Source organism: Orcinus orca, chromosome X (assembly GCF_937001465.1).
Source record: "Orcinus orca chromosome X, mOrcOrc1.1, whole genome shotgun sequence".
Lineage (NCBI taxonomy): Eukaryota > Metazoa > Chordata > Mammalia > Artiodactyla > Delphinidae > Orcinus > Orcinus orca.
In genome coordinates, this window is record NC_064580.1 from 84,029,942 (window position 1) to 84,053,353 (window position 23,412).

At 36.0% G+C, this 23,412-nt stretch overlaps 1 protein-coding gene across 3 annotated transcripts in view; it reads left to right on the forward strand.

The window, feature by feature from the left end:
* DIAPH2 (diaphanous related formin 2) overlaps nt 1–23,412 on the forward strand; it is an 893,504-nt gene that overhangs the window by 84,252 nt on the left and 785,840 nt on the right. For all 3 annotated transcript variants that reach the window (XM_049705081.1, XM_033412217.2, XM_049705082.1), the window contains exon 5: nt 2,463–2,483. In XM_049705081.1, the coding sequence (XP_049561038.1) occupies nt 2,463–2,483 (21 nt within the window). The remainder of the gene's footprint in view (nt 1–2,462; nt 2,484–23,412) is intronic.

Consider the following 23,412-nt stretch of genomic DNA (forward strand, 5'->3'; position numbering starts at 1 on the left):
GTCATTCTCCTGGGTTTGTGGGTAAGGACCGTAAAGCAACATGAAACTAATACACAGGTTTGGGCTCAAAACCTGTTTCTAAAGCAAAGGAGAGTCTTTTATTGTGTAATTGACTATGCCAAAATTAGCCTGAAATAAGAGAATATAAAGGAAATTGAAAGATAATGATGAAAACTATTGCTTAGTTTTTTTCCTTTTCAAGTTCCTTAGTAGAGAATGTTAAGTTGTGTGAATGCGAAGGAAAAAGTAGCTTGAGTAACTCTGTCAGTGATGAGTGGACTTTAAGGGAGTGGAAAAGAGCCTCTTCTCTGCTGGAGCTGTACTCATTTGCTCATTGTAGCAAGTGCGGTTATGGACCTGATCTAGGGTAGTTAGTATGTGTAGATAATTTGGCCACAGATAATCTGGAAGAGCCTTTGTTTTCAAAACACCAACATATGTTTTCAGAAATGGAAAACCAAGCTTTGTTAATATTGCAACATTGTCATATCAATTCATAATCCTGAGAGGCACAAGAAATCAGTGACTTAGAGGGAATGTTGCATGTTATTTTTTAACAGCTTATAATTTTTCTTATATATGAGGAAAAATTAGTCACTGAAATCCTAACATTAGTTTGCCAGATGTCAATGTCCTTATGAGAATATTAAGAAACTAGTTTATTTCTAACTTAAATAACAATTTTTGAAGTTGAGATTTAAAAATATGTAAAATTATATTTTCATGAAGATACATTGAAAGGTATCATTGATTTAAAAAACTCTCAATAGGAAATAATTCAAAATAGTGATACCAAATACATCTCTAAATTTTTTTAGATTGACCCATATAATAAGCATTTGAGAGCTGTAGTATATCTACTTGTATGTGCGTATACATATATTAATGGTTTTGCCTTTGCCATTATCAGATATTTTCTTTCTCAGATCTTTTCGAGGCATCACCTAGATATGGTGAAACAATTGAACCCAAACATGACCAAACCAGTTTCTTTTAGCTTTCCTTGTCTCATCTAATCTCTTTGCTGTATGTGCTTTAGCTAAATGCAATCATTTTGCAATTGGAATGAATCATTAAATGGGCCGTATTCTGGTCGTTTCACCGAGTATAGACCTGCCTTAATTGTTAAGAAGGCTTGCATTCATTTTTTTAGCTTCATGTCTGTGCTAAATAAACAAGGGACAAATAAGATCTCTGTCTTTTTGGTGGGAGGAAATAATTTAGGTCAGTAGCATATCTTTCAATTCAGAAGGTGGTTAATGGCACCACAGAAGCTTTTATTCAACTAAATAATCACTGCCTGTAAATAGTCTGTTGAATGAATATTTAAGAAAGCTACTTCTCTATTTGGAGATTCATGGATTCCTCTGAAATAATTTACTGGGAAACTGTCATTATCTTTTTGTATCTTGCAGTATCCTGTTAAACTTAGAATTCTTATTGGGATTTCAATTATATTTGATTTTTATTTTTAAAGTACTAGCTGAAAAACAGCACATAGTGATAATAAAACTGCTATCAGATTAATGGTTTTCAATTGTGGATTAGGTCTTTTTTGAACATTGCTTGATATTCAAGTGTAGGAAACTGATAACAATGATTTGGATTGGATTTTAGTATAAAATTATGTTTTAGGACTATGATTTTACTTCTTGCTTTCTTAAACACAAATTCTCAGAAATTCTCTTTTCTCTTAACCATTAGAAAAGCTCAGTCGAGGTTGTAATTTTTGAACTGTTTCCTCCTTATGAATAACTATGTTTAAATACAAACTACTTCTTTGTCTTTGCATTATATACAAAACTGTGCTCTTATAATAGAAATTCTAGGATGATCTAGAAAACTAGAATCATAAGCAATCTATCTGCTTTGTAATTTTCAAGTATAATATAAAACAATATTTTAAACCTTAAATTCATAACAATATAAAATATTCCAGTTTTCAACCTAAAGTTTATGTATTAACTTAATGCATGACTTTAAATGCAACATTTATATTCTAAAATACATAATTTCAACCTTAATAGTATACCTGTTAAAATAAGGAAAGAGAAAAAAAGCAATATTTGGAAAAAATTCGATTTTCTTGTGATAATTTTTTTGAGGGGTTGTGGACTGATAAAATATCTGATGCCTCATTACACTTAATCTTGCATTACTTGATGTTTACACTGCACTAGCTGAGAAGCCCATTACAGAAAAAAAAAAATCCTTAAGTTGTAATAATCTTTTATGTGGGAATCTTTATTCTGCAGACTTTACACATTTTTGAAATATGGTAGAAATCAATACTGATTTATTTGTGTTAGCCTCTAGATCTAAAGTATTAAAAGTATACATGGGGGTAGCTATTTACTAATTTACTAAACACTTAACTTCTGTGAAAAGCTTCTGATTACTAATACTGTTGCTGTTTGTTTTTTTTTACACCATAACCACTCTCCGTTGACCACTGCATGCAGATAGTTGGAAGTAAAGTTATGGTGAGTACAAAAGATGTGTTTTACCCTTAGTAGTGAATTTGTGCTTTTGGGGATTGAGTGATTTTTGCTTATAGTATTTTATATGTTGGGCTCTTCTTTTGGTGTATATTTTACCAAAACAGTGAGGTGAATATTAAGATCAGGTGAATAGAATTTAGCTATGGTAAGTATTTTTCCTGTGGCTTTGGGAAATGCTTTAGAAGTAGAATATGCTTGTATATTCTGTCTTAGAAAGTTTTACTTCTTTTTAAAATTTTTTTCTTTTTTTTTCATAATTGTGCCCGTGTCAGTCTTTATGATTCTGATAAAACTGTGTTTTACCTCAGTTTTTCAGGATGGCAGGCAGAGACTCATAAAAGGTTGGTTTATGCTAACAGGAATTCTTATTGAAGTATCTGACTTTGACTTTAGTATCCCTAAGCACATAGTGTAACGAGAGCAACCTTTGATGTTCAGTCAGGAGACCTGCGTGCTTGTCTTTGTTGGGTGCTACTCATCAGCTCTGTGACTTTGGGCAAGTCATGTAGTTTCTCTGAGGTTCAGTTATTAAGTGGATAAATTGAAGTGATTGGCTTGCGTTATCTTTTAAGGTTCTTTCTGTTGCTGTCTTCTAAAGGTTCTTTTACTACAGACACTGCATTTCAGTGCCACAATTACATGATACACTATTATACCAATACACCAAAAGTGGCCTGTATTGTGATTAAGAGCTATTTGTAATTACCTTGCCTTCATGATTAAGCAGTCTGCATTTCAAAAACAGGCCAGGAAACATTATCTTTAGCATCATCAGGTACCGTGGTATCTAGAATAGTAAATATATTTACATTTGTTTTGCTTTTAAAAATTGAAGTCCTCAAAAAAAAAAAAAAAAATTGAAGTCCTCTTTTTTTTTCTTTTTGAATTCACGTGACATTTAAGGGAAAACAAAGCCATTCATCTTTTGGGATGATTTCAAAAATCAACAAATATTTCTTCAGTGCTTATTATGTGCCAAGAACTGTGCTAGGCACACTGATGACTGGCAAATAAGAATGAGATAAGACCTTATAGTTTCAATAATATATGTTGAAATAATCAAACCTTAAATTGTGCCGGCTGATTGTAAGTGTAATAGGAATACATGAGCAGGAGAGAGAAGTAGGGTTAGAGTAATTAGAGAAAACTCCATGCACATTTCTAGACTTTCAGGATCTGGTGGCTGGGATTTGACTGGGGAGGAGAGATGATAGAGAAGTTCGCAGATTGTGGAAGTAATATTGAATGCAAAGGCTTGGAGAAAGAACCAAACTGTGTTTGGGAGTGGGTGGAGGGAGAAGAGGGAAATGAGAGATGAGGTTGACTTTGTTGGAACAAAGAACAAAAAAGTAAATTGGAAAGATTCAAAAATCAAGTTGAAAGAGGATCTTGAAGTCTGGGTAGAAGATTAGAAATTAGTTGGAGCAAGCAAGTGACATGAGGGAAGCAGGGTTTAAGAAAAATAAATTTGATAGTAGTAGGTAGGCTGGATCAGGCTAGTGGTTCCCAAAGTTGAAAGTATCAAAATGCAGGTTTTTCCCTTCATGGGGTCTGGGATAGGGCCAAGAACTCTGCCTTTTTATCAAGCACCACAGGAGATTCTGATAAGGTAGGCTCAAGAGCTGACTTTGAGAAATACTGGATTAGGATAGAGAGATTTGTTTGGGGTGCTACCTAGGAGACATGTGTGAGTCAGTGAGGACCTGCATTAAACTGGAGGCTTAAGTGTATAAGGGTGGGGTTAAATAACAGAGTTTGGGGCAATGAAGGAATCTGGAGCTCATTTTAATGTGGGCCAGAGCCAGCCTATATTTCTGGTCTTGGTACCATAAGCAATCCAATGGCCTATGCCAGAAGCTACTGAAAGATTACTGATTTCTCCACATCCAGTTACCAAGTTCTTTCTCCTAAATAACTCTCAGCTCTCTCCCCTAATCTCAGACCCATGATTTAACACACCTGTGGCTGCCCCAGTCTCCTCAATACTCTCCTAGTCTTGGCTCTCACACCCCACCCACACATGCTCTACATGGTTACAAGAGATGCTGCTGCTACCCCATCAAAACTTTCAAATGGCTCCCTATTCCTTTTGTGATCTTATCCCCGCTTCCTTTTCTAATTTCACCTCCAGCTGCATTCTTACATGTGCCTGTCCTCTGTCTGTACAGGAACACTTGGCAATTCCTTAACATCCTATTCTTTAATCCCTCTAAATCAAGCACAGTCTGCTTCTTTGAGCCAGAATGCCCTTTTCTTCTTGAGTGTGCCCAGCAAGCTCCTAAATATCCATCAAAATTAAGCTTCATGTCAGTCTTTGAAGGAAAAGCCATCTTAGATAACACCTTCCTTTCCATAGCACCGTGTATATAGCTCAATTGTAATATTTAGCACATTTTATTATGATAAATTATATGTTTTTCTTCCCCAATGAACATAGCTGGTGCCCTCAAAATACTAGGTCTAATGGGGAAGGTAGACAGGAAAACAGAATATAAGATAGGGCCTGAAGATGTAATATAGGAAAGGTTGCAAAGTGGCTGCTTATGGTTTAGCGAACAGTTTCATCTTGTCTGAGAGTGTTTTGAAAGACACTATGAGAAAGATGTTACGATTGATCTACAATAGAAATGATTTCATACCCGTTGTTTTATCTGTGAGCTGCTTCTTACGTTGGAGTTTACAAATCCTGCAATAAGGGGGGGATACTCTAGGGATCGACCAGCTTCTAGAGGAAGTGATGAGGGGATTAATTCTAGAGTTTAGGTGGGAAGGGTGCCTTCAGGAGGAAGGTTTTTTGTTGTTTGTTGAGACTAGAGAGAGGAGTGAAGAAAAATATTTAAAATCACCAGTTGAAAGTCAGGTACAAAAGGGCTTATTTTTCGTGGTCTCACTAATCTACAAAAGATGGGAAGTGTTTGTTGATAAAATGGACAGGTAAGAATTTCATAAGAAGTGTTCAACAGAGAAGAAATCCTAGAATAGCCACTTTAAGTATTCTGGTTGCCTAAAGACTACATATGTTGGTCAAAAAATGAGTGATGTACAAGTCAGACTGAAACTGGAAAGATGGAATATGTAATGAACCAGGTCTTCATGACCCTGTCTTCCTTTTATCTCTCCAGTGTTGATTAGAAGCAGAATTGGAGGCATTTGAGGTCCTCCTGATGTCAGACTACCATTAGCCTTAGTTTTCACTATTCTCTTTCAGAAATTTACTTTACAAATCAGGCTGTTACCTGAACATAACCATCCACTCAGCCTCAAGCAGTCTTGCTTCTGACTTGGCTCATTGGATCATTTTTTTTTTTTGCTTCGAATATTTTCCTTCCTGTGTCAACATTCTCCCCATCCTCAGCTCTTCCATGAAGTCTATCCCGATGACCTTCCCCCCCATTCCCCCACCTCCTGATTTCCTCCTAATAATTTCCCTGAACTTCTATAGCACTTTATTTTTAACTTTCTTTTGGAATCACTTTCTACTCTATTTTATAGTTTCTATTACATTATATGTTCTTTAAGGGCCTTTTTTATAATACACCTATATTACTTTAGTTTATAATAATGTATGTCCTTGAATTATACTTTCTGTTACCGTGCAGGTCTGTCTTTTTATGTCCACAATATAGACCCTATGAAGGGATACAAATTTTAGTAGAGGTCATGGATTCAGAGGCAAATAGACCTGAGCTCAGATTCCAACTCTGCTACGTACTAACTGTGTGACCTTAAATAATTTACTTAATGTCTCTGAACCTCAGTCTCCCTATTAACACAATGAGGATAATAATACTCAATTCAGGATGGTTTTGAAGTTTATTGTTTATATTTAATATATTTATTATATTAAGAACCTTGCAAATAGCAGGTCTAAATTACATTTTTTGGTTAAATGTATTAAATTTTATGAAATGCTTGGTATAACAGACATAAAACATGAAGATAACATGGTAAAACAAGATGAGACTTTGAGCTGCCTCTTCTTTTTTTTTTGCTAAGTATTCAAGATGTGTGCTATTTAATAGAGTGATTTATTCTGGGTCAAGAATGGTGGGAAGGATTTGGCTGGATGGAAGAAAGAATGTTTTGCCTGTTTATTGGAAGCTATGTGTTATGTGGTATAGATTATTGCTGGGCTTTGAAAAAAAATAAAAATTCATATATGGTCTCAAGATAATATTGACAAGGTTATTTTAAAGATTTAATAAGATAGTTGAAGATTTGTTATACATGCTGTCTAAGAAAGGATAGAATATCTTCTTATCAATATCTTAAAATAGCAAAAGAGAACTTAGAGTGGGATAGAGATAGAAAGAACTGAATGACTTTTTCAATGGCTTCTAGTTATAGGTAAGTGTAAACTTTTTGAAAGAAAATAAATTGTTTTTATTATTTAGTAACACATTGCATGAAACAGGTTTAGGAATCAGCTAAAATGACTAATTTGATTTCACTGCAAACCAGGAATAATGTATCCACAGGAGGAAGAAGAACCATTCTTCTGTGGGAAAAAAGGGTAAAAATTGACATGATTACATATGATAATTGGAAAATAGAATTATAATGACCAGACCTAACAATGTTAAATATAAAGTAACTTAATGACAGAAATAATTGAGCGCCTAGGGCAAGCAGTAGGGTGTCTTTTGGGATAGTGTTTATTTTGGCATCATAAAGACCTGAACTTAAATCCTGATTCAGCACTCATTCATTCTCTAGATCTGGTTAATCTCTCTAGCCACAGATTCTTTTCTTTTTTGGTTAAAAAGTTACTGCCCACCTATTATGTGCCAGACACTATTCTAGGTGCTTGGGTGATGAACCATTACAGATAAATTCCTCATGGAGCTTATATTTCTACTTGGGGAGGCAGACAATAAGACGCATATCAAATATAACAGCAGGTAGTGGTAAGAGCTATGAAGGAAAAAAAGCAAGATGAGAAAGCCGAGTGTGATCAGGGTTGTGCTGTTTTAGATAGGTGAGCTCTCTGAGCAAATGACATTTGAACAGAGACATGAGTGAAACTGGGGAGAGCCAATGCAAATATCTAGGGAAGAGCTTTACAGGCAGAGAGAGTATCAAGTGCCCTGGCTTTGAGGCAGGAGTGTGCCTTGAGTATTTGAAGAATTGCAAAGAGGCCACTGTGGATGGAGTGGAGTGAACCAAGGGGAAGTACGGGGGTGTTTTTGTTAAGGTGACTAAAAACATAGGTTAAGTATATCAGGGGGTTGTAAATGTGGAAAGGTAGGTTAAGGTCATTTTAGGAGGGATATGCCAAGGAGATGGTACTTTAATAGTCAGTGAGGAATCAAGGTTTTGAGCAATGGAATGACAAAATCTGAGTTACATTTGGGGAAGATTAATGGAGCAGTGGAAATTGGAGAGGTTAGAGACTGGGGCAGGGAGATCAAGCTGGGGGTTGTTGCTGTACTTGAAGTAATAAGACCCTGGAATGGAGAGTGGTTAGTAAGAACTAAATGGAGGTGATAGATGAGAGAGAGAGATTGCAGAAGTAGAATATATCAGCCTCAGCAAATGATGAAAAAGGGCAGAGGAGATGTGTGACTCAATAATGAGTGAATTTGCAAGCATGGGTGACTGAAGTGATGGTGACTTGAGCCTTCATGGAGAAGTCAGGAGCAAGACTACGTTTGGAGTAAAACAGGATGAGTTCAGTTTAGACATGTTAATCAAGGAGAAATTAGTAAAATCACAGAAATAAGAATAAAGTTATTGCCATGCAAGACCATTTCTTCAGCACTCGTAGCATAGAGTAGAATTTTTATAATTAGGTTTTCTGTTTCAAACACCTACTTTAACTATTGTAAATATATTCTCTGCACATGCTGCTGAACATATGTTAAATTATCATTCTAATAACACTTACCTGTTTATAAACCACAGCCTCATTTCCTGTACTAGGCAATGAAGGTCATGTGTGTTTCTTGTTGACTCAGTGGACCTGGATAGAAAAGAGCTAATCATTTTGGTGGCCTGTAGTATTGCTTACTAGATAAGCCATTTTATGTAATTAGGATGTCACATTTGTACGTTTTGCAGTGTTTCTAAATAATCTGAGTCAAAAGGACAGCCCCATCATAGGTGAAGGGTAGGTACACATGTATGTTTCTTTGTCCTAATTGCGGCATGGCAATTTTGGGCACGATTGAGTGAATATTATAGGAACTTTTTCTCAAAATAGAGCCAAATGAATTTGTTTCCCTAGGCTGTTGAAGAAGTTCATGCTGAAAGAAGGTTCCTGTTAACAGTAAACTTATAGCCAGGCTCAAAGTAATAAATTCAAAATGCTATTGATGTGTTTCTTACTACAAGCGACCTACTAATTATAATAGCCATAAAATACCACTAAGCGTAGCAGTATGTATTTGTGGGCTGTTAAGCTGCTATTGCATTATTAAATTGAAGTTTTATTAGTTTACTGATCTAATAGTATCATCATGATTACTTCGTGTAACGTTACACTTGTGTCAGACCAATTATTTGAATATATCCTGTGAAAAAAAGATCAAATCTTACTTTGCTGTTTCTTTTTTAAAAAAATAATTGTATGGTCCAGAAGGGGGAGACAAAACATTGATTATTGCAGTTTGAAGTAGCTGCTTCCTGATAAAACATGGCTTTTTTGTATGCCAATTTGATTGTTTTTTGTTCCTCTTTCTCTTGTTATAGGTTTAGAAATTGTAGGATAGTTGCTACTGCAAAATATTTAGTTTTATGGTGGTGACAATTTTGTTAAAAATCTAAATTCAATCAGAATAAAAATAATCAGTGCAATTATTTTTAGCTAGTATATATAAAGTAGAAAAGCTCATTTGGTAATCAGGTGAAAATAAGACCTAAGACTGTTTAATGAGGGTATATTTTATAAGTGATCTTTTAAAAATAGCACAAGCAATATTAAAATTCCACTTTTGGTCTTTTCTAATTTCACATTCATTATGTGCAATGAGTAGCTTCCTTCCCATTTCCTTATGTTTTGATACTGCAAGCTGGCTTGTGTATTATACTTGTTTTGGGTAGGAATATCTGCATATGTTTTGAAAGGTTTTGTTATTTAAACCTCCATTCATTTTTAGAACAACTTCTTATCAGTCCCTTCCCTTCCAGTGCATTGTCATAAATTACATTATTTCATCATGCCAGATTAAATTCATTGTTTAAGGAATGCTAAGATAATGTTGATTATAAAATATTAGCAAGTCATCTTACCTTGGGCATTTGGAAACATCGAAAAGACAGTATGAATATTGACTTTCGTTTAGACATATATTTTGTAAATTGATGCATTAATATTTATGAGTATGGAGTAGTTATGTTTTATAGTGTGTCCTGATATTAGAAACAAAAAGATATCCTTTTCATGTAGGATTCTGCACTGCAAGTTTATTTTCTGTGTATTTTGCTTGTGATCATGTTAAAAATTTCAATTGAGCTTCTTTCTCTGTGTATATCATCAGGTAAAAAGATACATTTAAAGTCTGATGCTTGGCATAAGACATTTAACACTCGTGTAGTTATTATTTCATATTTTTTAGAATTTTTATTTATTTTTTATTTTATTTTTTTTATTTTTCATTTATGGCAACAGTTTTTTAAATTTATTATTTAATTTTTTTTTTCAATTATGGCCACAATTTTGATCAGCCATAGAACATGAGATAATTACATGAGAAGTGTTTTTTAATGTTTGTTTTGGTTGTTAAATAGTATGGTCTCTATACCACATATCCTTTAAAAGCTCTGTGTAAAATTTACTGTTACCATTATAAAACAAGTGGCATGACACAGGGATATTTCTTACGAGACAATGCTTTCTTGATCCAGGTAGTGTTGTCAGCAGGGGAAAAATTAGACACTCTAAGATGATGATCAATATTAAAGAGTTACCTTAACTTACTGTATATCAAATTTTGGCCTTTTTCTCACATGTCTGATTCAATTTCCCATTTCAGTTAATCAGATTTCATGTTCTTGCTTATCTGTTAGGAAAAGACTGGTTGAATCATAATTAGCTCCTTTGAATGGGATAAGGGCAGAATAAGATCATCTTAAAAATGCCACCTTAGATTTATAAAGTGCTTTAGAGTTTTTAAAGCCCTTTCACACATTTTCTCGTTTGAGCTACATACTATATGTATTTCTGTAGGTCTGTGCATCATTTTTTCAGGAAGACATTGCCTCCATCTCCAGATTCCTGGGGTCTGGCCATTTTCCATGGAGTTTTTTTGAGTGGTATATACTGTCCAGGGTATTTTGTCGGTGGTCAGCAGATATTCATAACGTGAATTAGTATCCAGTTTATATGCTTGTATGAAATGCTTTTTGAGCCTAATGCTTTGTGGGCCTGCATCGCTAAATAATGGTCATGTGACTAGTAACATTTAAGGTAATTTTTTTTACTGTGGTCACCATAATTCAGATACTGGATTACTGCATTCATTGCATGTGCTATTCTAGTTGAGACCACAATTGCCTATCAAAACAATATTGAAAACAAAAATGAATTTTAAGAGCGTCAATCAAAGGTACAAAAAACTTTCCAAGCTCATTTTTTATGCTGATCTGTTTGTAAATTTTTACTAACCTGTCATGGTTCCTTTCTTCAATGAATTTGTGATCTAAGGAGAACATAATTGCTCATGCAGTGTAATTCTTGTGCTTTGAGTGTAGTAACTACTTTGTATACTTTAGGTGAGTCATTTATTTTCATTGATGATGATGCTTTTTTGGCAGAGTGGTTTGCATCCAGAGAGCTGTTTTACAAAGTGTGATTGGCACCCGTATACTAGGTAGATAGAGTGTGTGTGTGCGTATGTGTCTGTGTATCTGTATATCCATCTATCTGTCTATCCTCTCAGAGTTAAATGAGGTCACATAGGTTCTCTCTATGTTCGAAAGCTGAGAAGTTATGAGAACTGAGACTTTTCCTCAGAATTATTTCAGATTTTCTTATTGTGTGGAATGTTTTCGCGTAGAGTGAGGTAAGTATATGTTATAGGGTGAATTGTGCCTCCCATAAGTCCTATGTTGAAGCCCTAACCCCCAGTACCTGAGAATGTGACTATTTGGAGATAGGGCCTTTAAAGAGTTTATTAAATTAAAATGAGGCTGTTAGGGTATACCCTAATCCAATCTAACTGGTGTACTTATAAGAGGAAATTTGGACAAAGAAACACCAGAGGTATGCACAGAGGAAACACCATGTGAGGACACAGAGAGAATGTGGCCATATGTCAGCCAAGGAGAGCGGCCTCAAGAGGAAACCAACCCTGCTGACACCCTGATCTTGGAATTCTAGCCACAGACTGTGAGGAAATAAATTTTGGTTGTTTAAGCCGCCTGCTCTGTAGTTTTGCTTTTCTCATCTTCTTCTTCTTCTTTTTTTTTTTTTTTTGTTATGACAGCCCTAGCAAACTAATACAGTATATAATATTCATTCTGTTGTATTCAACACGTAATAATAGCTAACCTTTAGAGGGCACTGAGTGCCAGGGACTACGCTTAGTAAGTTTCATGTAAAAACCAATTTAATCCTCATAACAATTATCACCCCCATTGTTTGGATGAGGAAAGTGAAGCTTAGGAAAGCAAGTACATTATCTGGGGTTGCACAGCAAGTAGGTAGGAGAACCAGGACTTGACACCAGTCAGACTGAGTCCAGAGCTTGGCCTCTTAACCAAAACCTGAGTAAGAATTTGGTGGATTCCAGGCAGTTATGGATAATGGTCATCACCATGGGTGCTTACTTTCACTAACATTATTATTATTTTAAAAATTTATTTTGTTGAAGTATAGTTGATTTACAATGTTGTGTTAATTTCTGCTGCACAGCAAAGCGAGTCAGTTCTACATATATATTCTTTTTCATATTCTTTTCTATTATGGTTTATCACAGGATACTGAGTATAGTTCTCTGTGCTATACAGTAGGACTTTGTTGTTTATCCATTCGATATATAATAGTTTGCATCTGCTAATCCCAAACTCCCAGTCTATCCCTCCCTCATCCCTCTCCCCCTTGGCAACCACAAGTCTGTTCTCTGTGTCTGTGAGTCTGTTCCATGGATAAGTTCATTTGTGTCATATTTTAGATTCCACATATAAGTGATATGGTATGGTATTTGTCTTTCTCTCTCTGACTTACTTCCCTTAGTATGATAATCTCTAGGTCCATCCATGTTGCTGCAAATGGCATTATTTCATTTTTTATGGGTGAGTAGTATTCCATTGTATATGTATGCCACATCTTCTTGATCCATTCATCTGTCGATGGACATTTAGGTTGCTTCCATGTCTTGGTTATTATAAATAGTGCTGCTATGAACATAGGGGTACATGTATCTTTTTGATTTATAGTTTAGGACAAACACTTTTTTTTAAAATACTCAACAAATATTTTTATTGAGATATAATTGACATATAACATCCTATTAGTTTCAGGTATACAACATACTGATTCGATTTATGTATATATTGTAAAATGATCACCACAATAAGTCTAGTTAACATCCATCACCCCACATAGTTACAAAGTTTTCATCTACTCTAAACAACTTTCAAATATACAATACAGTGTTATTAACTATACTCACCATGCTGTATATTACATCCCCAGGACTTATTTATTTTATAACTGGATATTTGTCCCTTTTGACCCCCTTCACCCATTTTTGCACCCCACCCCTCCCTGCCCCGGCCTACCTCCGGCAACCACTAATGTCTTCTCTGTATCTCTGAGTTTGGCTTTTTGTTTTTGTTTTTTAAATCCCACATATAAGTGAGATATTTCAGTATTTGTCTTTCTCTGTCTGTCTTATCTCACTTAGCATAATGCCCTCAAAGTCCATCCATGTTGTCACAAATAGCAGGATTTCCTTCTTTTATATGGTTGAATAATATTTCACACTATGCATATGTACCACATTTTCTTTATCCATTCATCCATTGATGAACACTTAGGTTGCTTCCATGTCTCAGCTATTGCAAATAATGCTGCAGTGAACATCATGGTGCATAGACCTTTTACTGTTAGTTTTTTGTTTGTTTGTTTGTTTCCTTCAGATAAATATCCAGAAGTGGAATTGCTGGATCATATGGTAGTTCTATTTTTAATTTTTTGAAGTAGGACAAACACTCTTAATCACCATTTAGGTCAAGAAAAGAACTAGTTTGTTGTATTTTTTAGATTCTCCATATAAATGGTATAATACAGTACTTGTTTCTCTCTGTCTGACTTATATCACCTAGCATAATGTGCTCCAAGTCTGTCCATGTTGTCGCAAATGGCAAAATTTCATTCTTTTTTGTAGCTGAGTAGTATTCTATTGTGTGTATATCTATATCTATATCTATCTATCTCACATCTTCTTTATCCATTCTTCTGTTGATGTGCATTTAGGTTGTTGCCACGTCTTGGCTATTGTAACAGTGGTGCTATGAACATTGGGGTGCATGTATCTTTTCGAGTTATAGTTTTGTCTGGATATATGCCCAGGAGTGGGATTGCTGGGTCATATGGTAGTTCTAGTTTTAGTTTTTTTAAGGAACCTCCATACTGTTCTCCATAGTGGCTGTACCAATTTGCATTCCCACCAACAGTATAGGAGGTTCCCCTTTTCTCCACACCCTCTCCAGTATTTTTTATTTCTAACATTATTATTTAGTCCTTCACAGATTGCAAATAGGGGATTATCTTCCACCAGCTGGAGAATGCTTCTAATCACACCAGCAACACAGAGAGAGCCCTCCCTATCACAGAGAATTAAGTGCCTCTATACAAATGTTGCTCTATGGGCCAAAAATGACTGAGTAGACATGGTCTTTGTGCTTTCATAGCAGATATTAAAAAACAGGTAACATTACCTCAGATGAACAGAATGTACTGAGCAACATAAATGTGAGGAAAGAGATACTGCTCCTTTGTAAACCAAACATAAATATTAGAAATAATCCCATTATTAGGTATTGCCTTTAATTTCTTAAAGCCCTTTTCCCTGTGTCTAAATTAGATTAGACATTGTGCTTCTTCAAGTTTCATATCATCAGTGTTCACCTTTCTTATGCATTATTTCCTTTTATAATTAATTTCAATTAAACATTAGTTTTGTTTAATTAAGATTGTGTAATTAAAATGCTTATAAGCTCCCAAAGGGCAAGGACTGTGTCTTAATACCCCTTAGACATTTTAAAATACATTAGGCTATAACAGCAATAAAATAATTAAACATCCTTTTGTTCAATCTCTGCATATTTACAATGCCTCTGACACTGAACTGTATAAAAACTGAAATAAGAAAGGTGCTTTCATAATGCTTTTCAAGAACAGAAGTCCTCTTCCATTGGAAATGCAGCCTAGCATCTTAAAATCTAATTTTTTTCAAGAACAAACTAAATTTCTCCTCTTGAAGTTCAGGCCCCTTTCCTCTTGATACGTTTCCTACTTCCGCTGAGGACGGTTGTTCATCATCACCCACGCAACCTCTCTTAGGACCTTGTAGATTTAAGTGGCCCCTCAGTTTCCTCTTCTCTCACTTGCTTTAACTTTTCCATATCGTGCTGCCTTCTTTTTAATTGCTTTTGGACTGTACAGTTTAGGGCTTCAGAAGTGTAAGTGCCACTTGATAATACACCCAGTTTAAATGATCTCATTCTCATTGTACTCAGTGTGTGTAGTTTCTGAGTTTTAGTGGTGACACTGTTGATAGCGATTGATTTTTATATACAGATGTGACTAAAATTAAAGACCGAGAACTGTTCCCCCTCCATTCTTTTCTCATTATGTAAGAAACTCCAAAAATAGCTCCTCATCACATGAACTAGAAACATCCTGGATGTTTCATCTGGAGTCTTTCTCGAATTGTTTGCTCGCAGCTTGGTGTACAAAGTAAATCATACCCATCCGTAAGCCACCACACAAAATGGATGCTTAGAGCGTAAATTATAACATAGTAGAAATTACTGCATTTGGACTCAGAAGACCTGGGGTTTGGCTTATGGCTCTGTCTCTTAATGGCTAAGTGATTTGGGGTGAAGCACTCAACATTTTCTGAGCCCAAGTCTCTTTATCTGTAGCTCTCCTGCCATCCTAATAGAATTATGAAGTACTTGGTAAACTGCAAAACACACTGCACATAGAAATCATTATTATGGTACTCATGAAAGAAATGATTCTCACGGTAGTTCCTAATACACATTTTTTGGAAGAAAGCGCTAAAGCACAACTACTGCTTACAGTGACACATGCACGCAGGCATTCATTCCTTCATTCCTCAGGGTCAGTTTCGAAACCAGTTGTAGTTATAATTGTTGTAAAAGCTCAGGTCTTCCAAGAAGGCTCCCCAGGCCACAGACTACATTTAAAAGTCACCCTTTTAATTAAAAGGCACAAGCAACCATGAGAATTATCCCCAGTCTTCCATCTAAATATTAAAATGTCTGCATTTGAAACTGCACGGCCATGGTCTCATTTTCTCATTTCATTTGAACTCTTTTCTTCAGCTGAATATTGTATATACTCTACAAATTAGGGATTCAGCAACTTCTAAACTAAAGTCACATGAACTCAGAGGTGGGAAAGTTTCTGGAGTAGTATTTTGATATTGTAGTAGTACTTAAGAATTTGGGCTTTTTTTTTTTTTTTAAGTAATGCCAAATGTTTACATACAAAAGGCCATGTTTCCTTTAAATATGTTTTAAACCAAATATATGACTGAAAGCAAATGCTTTTCAAGTTTGTTATTTTCATTCTAAGAGTAATACAACATGTTTCAGAAAATTGGATAATGGAGTTAAGGAGAGGGAATTAAAAAAGAAAAAAAAAAAAAAAAAAGACCATACCCTCATAACCCTAACATAAACCACTGTTAGTAATTTGGTACTGATAGCCAGTCATTTCTCTGCTGTGTAGTTTTATTTTTAACATGATTTCTATCATTCTTTGTAGCTATACTTCTTCAGAAATGTATCTCTATTTTATGATGAGGTAAACTGATACAGATGAGTTTTGGTAAATTGTACCTTCTGATAGCAAAGTCGTATTTTAACCAATCCTGGCACTCTCACTTCATTTAATTACATTCTGGTTACTGTAAACACAGTATCTAGAGGCATTTGATGCCTTGTACGGTTATGGCATGATTTTATATTTAGTAATGTTTGAGTATGTGGACCGTAATAGGCCATTTTTACGTGTTTTCCTGGGTAGCTTAAAAAAACCTAATGAAAAATGTCCATGATCTATCTATTCCATTATTGGATGAACATAATATACAGATTGCCATCAAGATATGAAACAACACTAAATCTCAATTTTCTCAGGTAACTATTTATAATACATTTTTCTTATTTATGAGATATGAATAATTTGGAGAAGAATCTAGAGGTGTTGAGTGGATATTAAGTAGCAGAAAAGTGTATCAGTGAGTCTCATGAAATTGTGTAAACCTCTATATTCATTACTTTTGGGGGTGTGGTTGAATTACTGTTGCAAATGAAGCAAGACCATTTGGAAAGATTACTTGTATTAAACAGATGACAAGGCTGAAGTAGCTGCAAAAACTATTTCATGCTTTTGTTTTTAATGTAGTCCAATTATACAATGTCACATCAGATTGTGTGTGAGTATACAAGTGCATAATTTTAATTTTATTTCTGAGTTATCACATTTTAAGAAATTGATTAAAATCACCCAAAATATTTGATAAGCTTTTTCTATATAGCAAATTAACCATTGCCACTAAGTTAAAGCAAGATTGAAAGTCTGGCAATCAGTACCTTTATTAAAGGAACAGATCAATTACTTTATAGTTACCTATTTTGTCTTTTGTAGCAAGGAATTCACTACCACATTTTATTATTTGCTTTAATTTCTTATTCTGAAGTTTCAAATCTGCAGAATCATTAAAGAATATTACAATGAATATTCACACCCGTCACCATGATTCTCTAATGTTTTCACATATTTGCTACATTCTCTTTTTCTTTTTCTCCTTTTTATTCTTTTCTGAGTCTTAGTTGCTGATAAATAACTCTACCCCTAAATACTTCAGTGTGTATCTCTCTTTTTTTTTTTTAACATCTTTATTGGAGTATAATTGCTTTACGTTTTTGTGTTAGTTTCTTCTGTATAACAAAGCCAATCAGCTATATGTATACATATATCCCCATATACCCTCCCTCTTGTGTCTCCCTCCCACCCTCCCCATCCCACTCGACTAGGTGGTCACAAAGCACTGAGCTGATCTCCCTGTGCTATGCAGCTGCTTCCCATTAACTATTTTACATTTGGTAGTATATATATGTCCATGCCACTCTCTCACTTTGTCCCAGCTTACCCTTCCCCCTCCCCATGTCCTCAAGTCCATTCTCTACGACTGCGTCTTTATTCCTGTCCTGCCCCTAGATTCTTCAGAAACATTTTCATTTTTAGGTTCCATATATATGTGTTAGCATACAATATTTGTTTTTCTCTTTCTGACTTACTTCACTCTGTATGACAGACTCTAGGTCCATCCACCTCACTATAAATAACTCAATTTCATTTCTTTTTATGGCTGAGTAATATTCCATTGTATATATGGGCCACATCTTCTTTATCCATTCATCTGTTGATTGACACTTAGGTTGCTTCCATGTCCCAGCTATTGTAAATAGTGCTACAATGAACATTGTGGTACATGACTCTTTTTGAATTATGGCTTTCTCAGGGTATATGCCCAGTAGTGGGATTGCTGGGTCATATGGTAGTTCTAGTTTTAGTTTTTTAAGGAATCTCCATACTGTTCTTCATAGTGGCTGTATCAATTTACATTCCCACCAACAGTACAACAGGGTTCCCTCTTCTCTACACCCTCTCCAGCATTTATCGTTTGTAGATATTTGATGATGGCCATTCTGACTGATGTGAGGTGATACCTCACTGTATTTTTTTTTTATTTATATATATTTTTTGTGGTACGTGGGCCTCTCACTGTTGTGGCCTCTCCCATTGCAGAGCACAGGCTCCGGACGCACAGGCTCAGTGGCCATGGCTCACAGGCCCAGCCGTTCCGTGGCATGTGGGATCTTCCCGGACTGGGGCATGAACCCGCGTCCCCTGCATCGGCAGGCAGACTCTCAACCACTGTGCCACCAGGGAAGCCCCTCATTGTAGTTTTGATTTGCATTTCTCTAATGATTAGTGATGTTGAGCATCCTCTCATGTGTTTGTTGGCAATCTGTGTATCTTCTTTGGAGAAATGTCTATTTAGGTATTCTGCCCATTTTTGGATGGGGTTGTTTGTTTTTTTAATATTGAGCTGCATTAACTGCTTATATATTTTGGAGATTAAGCCTTTGTCCATTGCTTCATTTGCAAATATTTTCTCCCATTCTGAGGGTTTTCTTTTCTCCTTGTTTATTGTTTCCTTTGCTGTGCAAAAGGTTTTAAGTTTCATTAGGTCCCATTTGTTTATGTTCGTTTTTATTTCCATTTCTCTAGGAGATGGGTCAAAACGATCTTGCTGTGATTTATGTCAGAGTGTTCTGCTATGTTTTCCTCTAAGAGTTTTATAGTGACTGGCCTTACATTTAGGTCTTTAATCCATTTTGAGTTTATTTTTGTGTATGGTGTTAGGGAGTGTTCTAATTTCATTCTTTTACATGTAGCTGTCCAGTTTTCCCAGCACCACTTATTGAAGAGGGTGTCTTTTCTCCATTGTGTATTCTTGCCTCCTATATCAAAGATAAGATGACCATATGTGTGTGGGTTTGTCTCTGGGCTTTCTATCCTGTTCTATTGACCTATATTTCTGTTTTTGTGCCAGTACCATACTGTCTTGATTACTGTAGCTTTGTCGTATACTATAAAGTCAGGGAGCCTGATTCCTTCAGCTCCGTTTTTCTTTCTGAAGATTCCTTAGGCTATTCGGGGTCTTTTGTGTATCCATACAAATTGTGAAATTTTTTGTTCTACTTCTGTGAAAAATGCCATTGGTAGTTTGATAGGGATTGCATTGAATATCTAGATTGCTTTGGGTAGTAGAGTCATTTTCACAATGTTGATTTTTCCAGTCCAAGACCATGGTATATCTCTCCATTTGTTTGTATCATCTTTAATTTCTTTCATCAGTATCTTATAGTTTTCTGCATACAGGTCTTCTGTGTCCTTAGGTAGGTTTATTCCTAGGTATTTTATTAGTTTTGTTGCAATGGTAAATGGGAGTGTTTCCTTAATTTCTCTTTCAGATTTTTCTTCATTCGTGTATAGGAATGCAAGAGATTTCTGTGCATTAGTTTTGTATCCTGCTACTTTACCAAATTCAGAGATTAGCTCTAGTAGTTTTCTGGTAGAGCCTTTAGGATTTTCTATGTATAGTATCATGCACCTGCAAACAGTGACAGTTTTACTTCTTCTTTTCCAATTTGGGTTCCTTTTATTTCTTTTTCATCTCTGATTGCTGTGGCTAGGGCTTCCAAAACTATGTTGAATAATAGTGGTGAGAGTGGGCAACCTTGTCTTCTTCCTGACCTTAGTAGAAATGGTTTCAGTATTTCACCGTTGAGAACAATGTTGGCTGTGGGTTTGTCATATATGGCCTTTATTATGTTGAGGTAAGTTCCCTCTATGCCTACTTTCTGGAGGGTTTTTATCCTAAATGGGTGTTGAATTTTGTCCAAAGCTTTTTCTGCATCTTTTGAGATGATCATATGGTTTTTCTCCTTCAATTTGTTAACATGGTGTATCACGTTGATTGATTTGCGTATATTGAAGAATCCTTGCATTCCTGGGATAAACCACACTTGATCATGGTGTATGATCCTTTTATTGTGCTGCTGGATTTTGTTTGCTAGTATTTTGTTGAGGATTATTGCATCTATGTTCATCAGTGATAATTGGCCTATAGTTTTCTTTTTTGTGTGACATCTTTGTCTGGTTTTGGTGTCAGCGTGATTGTGGCCTCATAGAATGAGTTTGGGAGTGTTCCTCCCTCTGCTATATTTTCGAAGAGTTTGAGAAGGATAGGTGTTAGCTCTTCTCTAAATGTTTGATAGAATTCGCCTGTGAAGCTATCTGTTCCTGGGCTTTTATTTGTTGGAAGATTTTTAATCACAGTGTCAATTTCAGAGCTTGTGATTGGCCTGTTTGTTTTCTATTTCTTCCTCGTTCAGTCTCAGAAGGTTGTGCTTTTCTGAGAATTTGTCTGTTTCTTCCAGGTTGTCCAATTTATTGGCATATGGCTGCTTGTAGCAATCTCTCATGATCCTTTGTATTTCTACAGTGTCAGTTGTTACTTCTCCTTTCTCATTTCTAATTCTGTTGATTTGAGTCTTCTCCCTTATTTTCTTGATGTGTCTGGCTAATGGTTTATCAATTTTGTTTTTCTTCTCAAAGAACCAGGTTTTCGTTTTACTGATGTTTGCTACTGGTTCCTTCATATCCTTTTCATGTACTTCTGATCGTATCTTTATGATTTCTTTCATTCTGCTAACTTTGGGGGTTTTTTTGTTCTTCTTTCTCTAATTGCTTTAGGTGTAAGGTTAGGTTGTTTATTTGAGATTTTTCTTGTTTCTTGAGGTAGGATTGTATTGCTGTAAACTTCCCTCTTAGAATTGCTTTTTTGTGGTCAGAAAAGATACTTGATACAATTTCAATTTTCTTAAATTTACCAAGGCTTCATTTGTCATCCAAGATATGATCTATCCTGGAGAGTGTTCCATGAGCACTTGAGAAGAAAGTGTATTCTGTTGTTTTTAGATGGAATGTCCTAGAAATATCAATTAAGTCCATCTTGTTTTATGTGTCATTTAAAGCTGTGTTTCCTTATTTATTTTCATTTTGGTTGATATGTCCATTGGTGAGAGTGGGATGTTAAAGTCCCCTACTATTATTGTGTTACTATCGATTTCCCCTTTTATGGCTGTTAGTAGTTTCCTTATGTATTGAGGTGCTTCTATTTTTGGTGCATAAATTACAATTCTTATCTCTTATTTTTGCATTGATCCCTTGATTATTTTGCAGTGTGCTTCTTTGTCTCTTGTAATAGTCTTTAAAGTCTATTTTGTCTGATATGAGAATTGCTATTCCAGCTTTCTTTTGATTTCCATTTGAATGGAATATCTTTTTCCATCTCCTCACTTTCAGTCTGTGTGTGTCCCTAGGTCTGAAGTGGGTCTCTTGTAGACAGCATATGTACAGGTCTTGTTTTTGTATCTATTCAGTCAGTCTATGTCTTTTGGTTGGAGCATTTAATCCATTTACATTTAAGGTAGTTATTGATATGTATGTTCCTATTACCATTTTCTTAATTGTTTTGGGTTTGTTATTGTAGGTCTTTTCCTTCTCTTTTGTTTCCTTCTAGAAAATTTTTAAATTCATTTATTGTGTTGGTCATCATTGTTTGTTTGCTCTTTAGTTCTTCTAGGTCCTTGTCAAACTTTTCTTTTATTTTCTCCATTGTATTTCCAGGATTTTGGATCATCTTTACTACCATTACTCTGAATTGTTTTTCAGGTCAACTGCTTATTTCCTCTTCATTTGTTTGGTCTGGTGGGTTTTTAACCTTGCTCCATCATCTGCTGCGTATTTTTGTCTCTCATTTTGCTTAACTTACTGTGTTTCGGGTCTCCTTTTCGCAGGCTGCAAGTTCGTAGTTCCCATTTTTTTTGGTGTCTGCCCACAGTGGGTATGGTTGGTTCAGTGGGTTGTGTAGGCTTCCTGGTGGAGGGAACTTGTGCCTGTGTTCTGGTGGGTGAGGATGGATGTTGTCTTTCTGCTGGGCAGGACCATGTCCAGTGGTGTGTTTTGGTATTTCTGTGAACTTATTATGAGTTTAGGCAGCCTATCCACTAATGGGTGGTGTTATGTTCCTGTCTTGCTAGTTGTTTGGCATGGGGTATCCCACTTTGGAGCTTGCTCATCGTTGAGTGGAGCTGGGTCTTAGCGTCAAGATGGAGGTCTCTGGGAGAGCTCTCGCTGATTGATATTAGCTGGGGCCGGGAGGTCTCTGGTATTCCAGTGTCCTGAGCTCAGCTCTACCATCTCTGAGGCTCAGGCCTGACACCGGTCGGAGCACCAAGACCCTGTCTGTCACATGGCTTAGAAAAGAAGGGATAAATAAAAGAAAGAAAGGCAAAAATTAAATAAAATAAAATAATTAAAATAAATATTTTTAAAAAATATTATTAAAATAAAAAATAAGAAAAATAATATAAAGAAAAAGAAGAGTGCAAAGAAACCAGTAAATAAATCCACCAATGATAAGAAGCGCTAACAACTAAACTAAGGTAAATATGTAAGTCAGGAACTAGTCAGTCACGTACAGCAAACCCCAAGTCTACAGTTGCTCCTGAAGTCCACCATGTAAGTTTTGGGATGATTCGTTGTCTATTCAGGTATTCCACAGATGCAGGTTACATCAAGTTGATTGTGGAAATTTAATCTGCTGCTCCTGAGGCTGCACAGAGAAATTTCCCTTTCTCTTCTTTGTTCGCACAGCTCCTGGGGTTCAGCTTTGGATTTGGCCCCGCCTCTGCCTGTAGGTTGCCCTGTGGCATCTGTTCTTCGCCCAGAGAGGAGGGGGTTAAAGGAGCGGCCGATTAGGGGGTTCTGGCTCACTCAGGCCGGGCGAGGGAGGGGTATGGCATGTGGGGGAAGCCCGCGGCGGCAGAGCCCAGAGTGATGTTGCAGTAGCCTGGGGCACGCTGTGTGTTCTTCCAGAGAAGTTGTCCCTGGATCACGGGACCTGGCAGTGGTGGGCTGCACAGGCTTCCAGGAGGGGAGGTGTGGATAGTGACCTGTGCTTGCACATAGGATTCTTGGTCACTGCAGCAGCAGCGTTAGTGTTTCATGCCCGTCTCTCATGTCCACGCTGATAGCTGTGGCTCATGCCCATCTTTTGAACTTGTTTAGGTG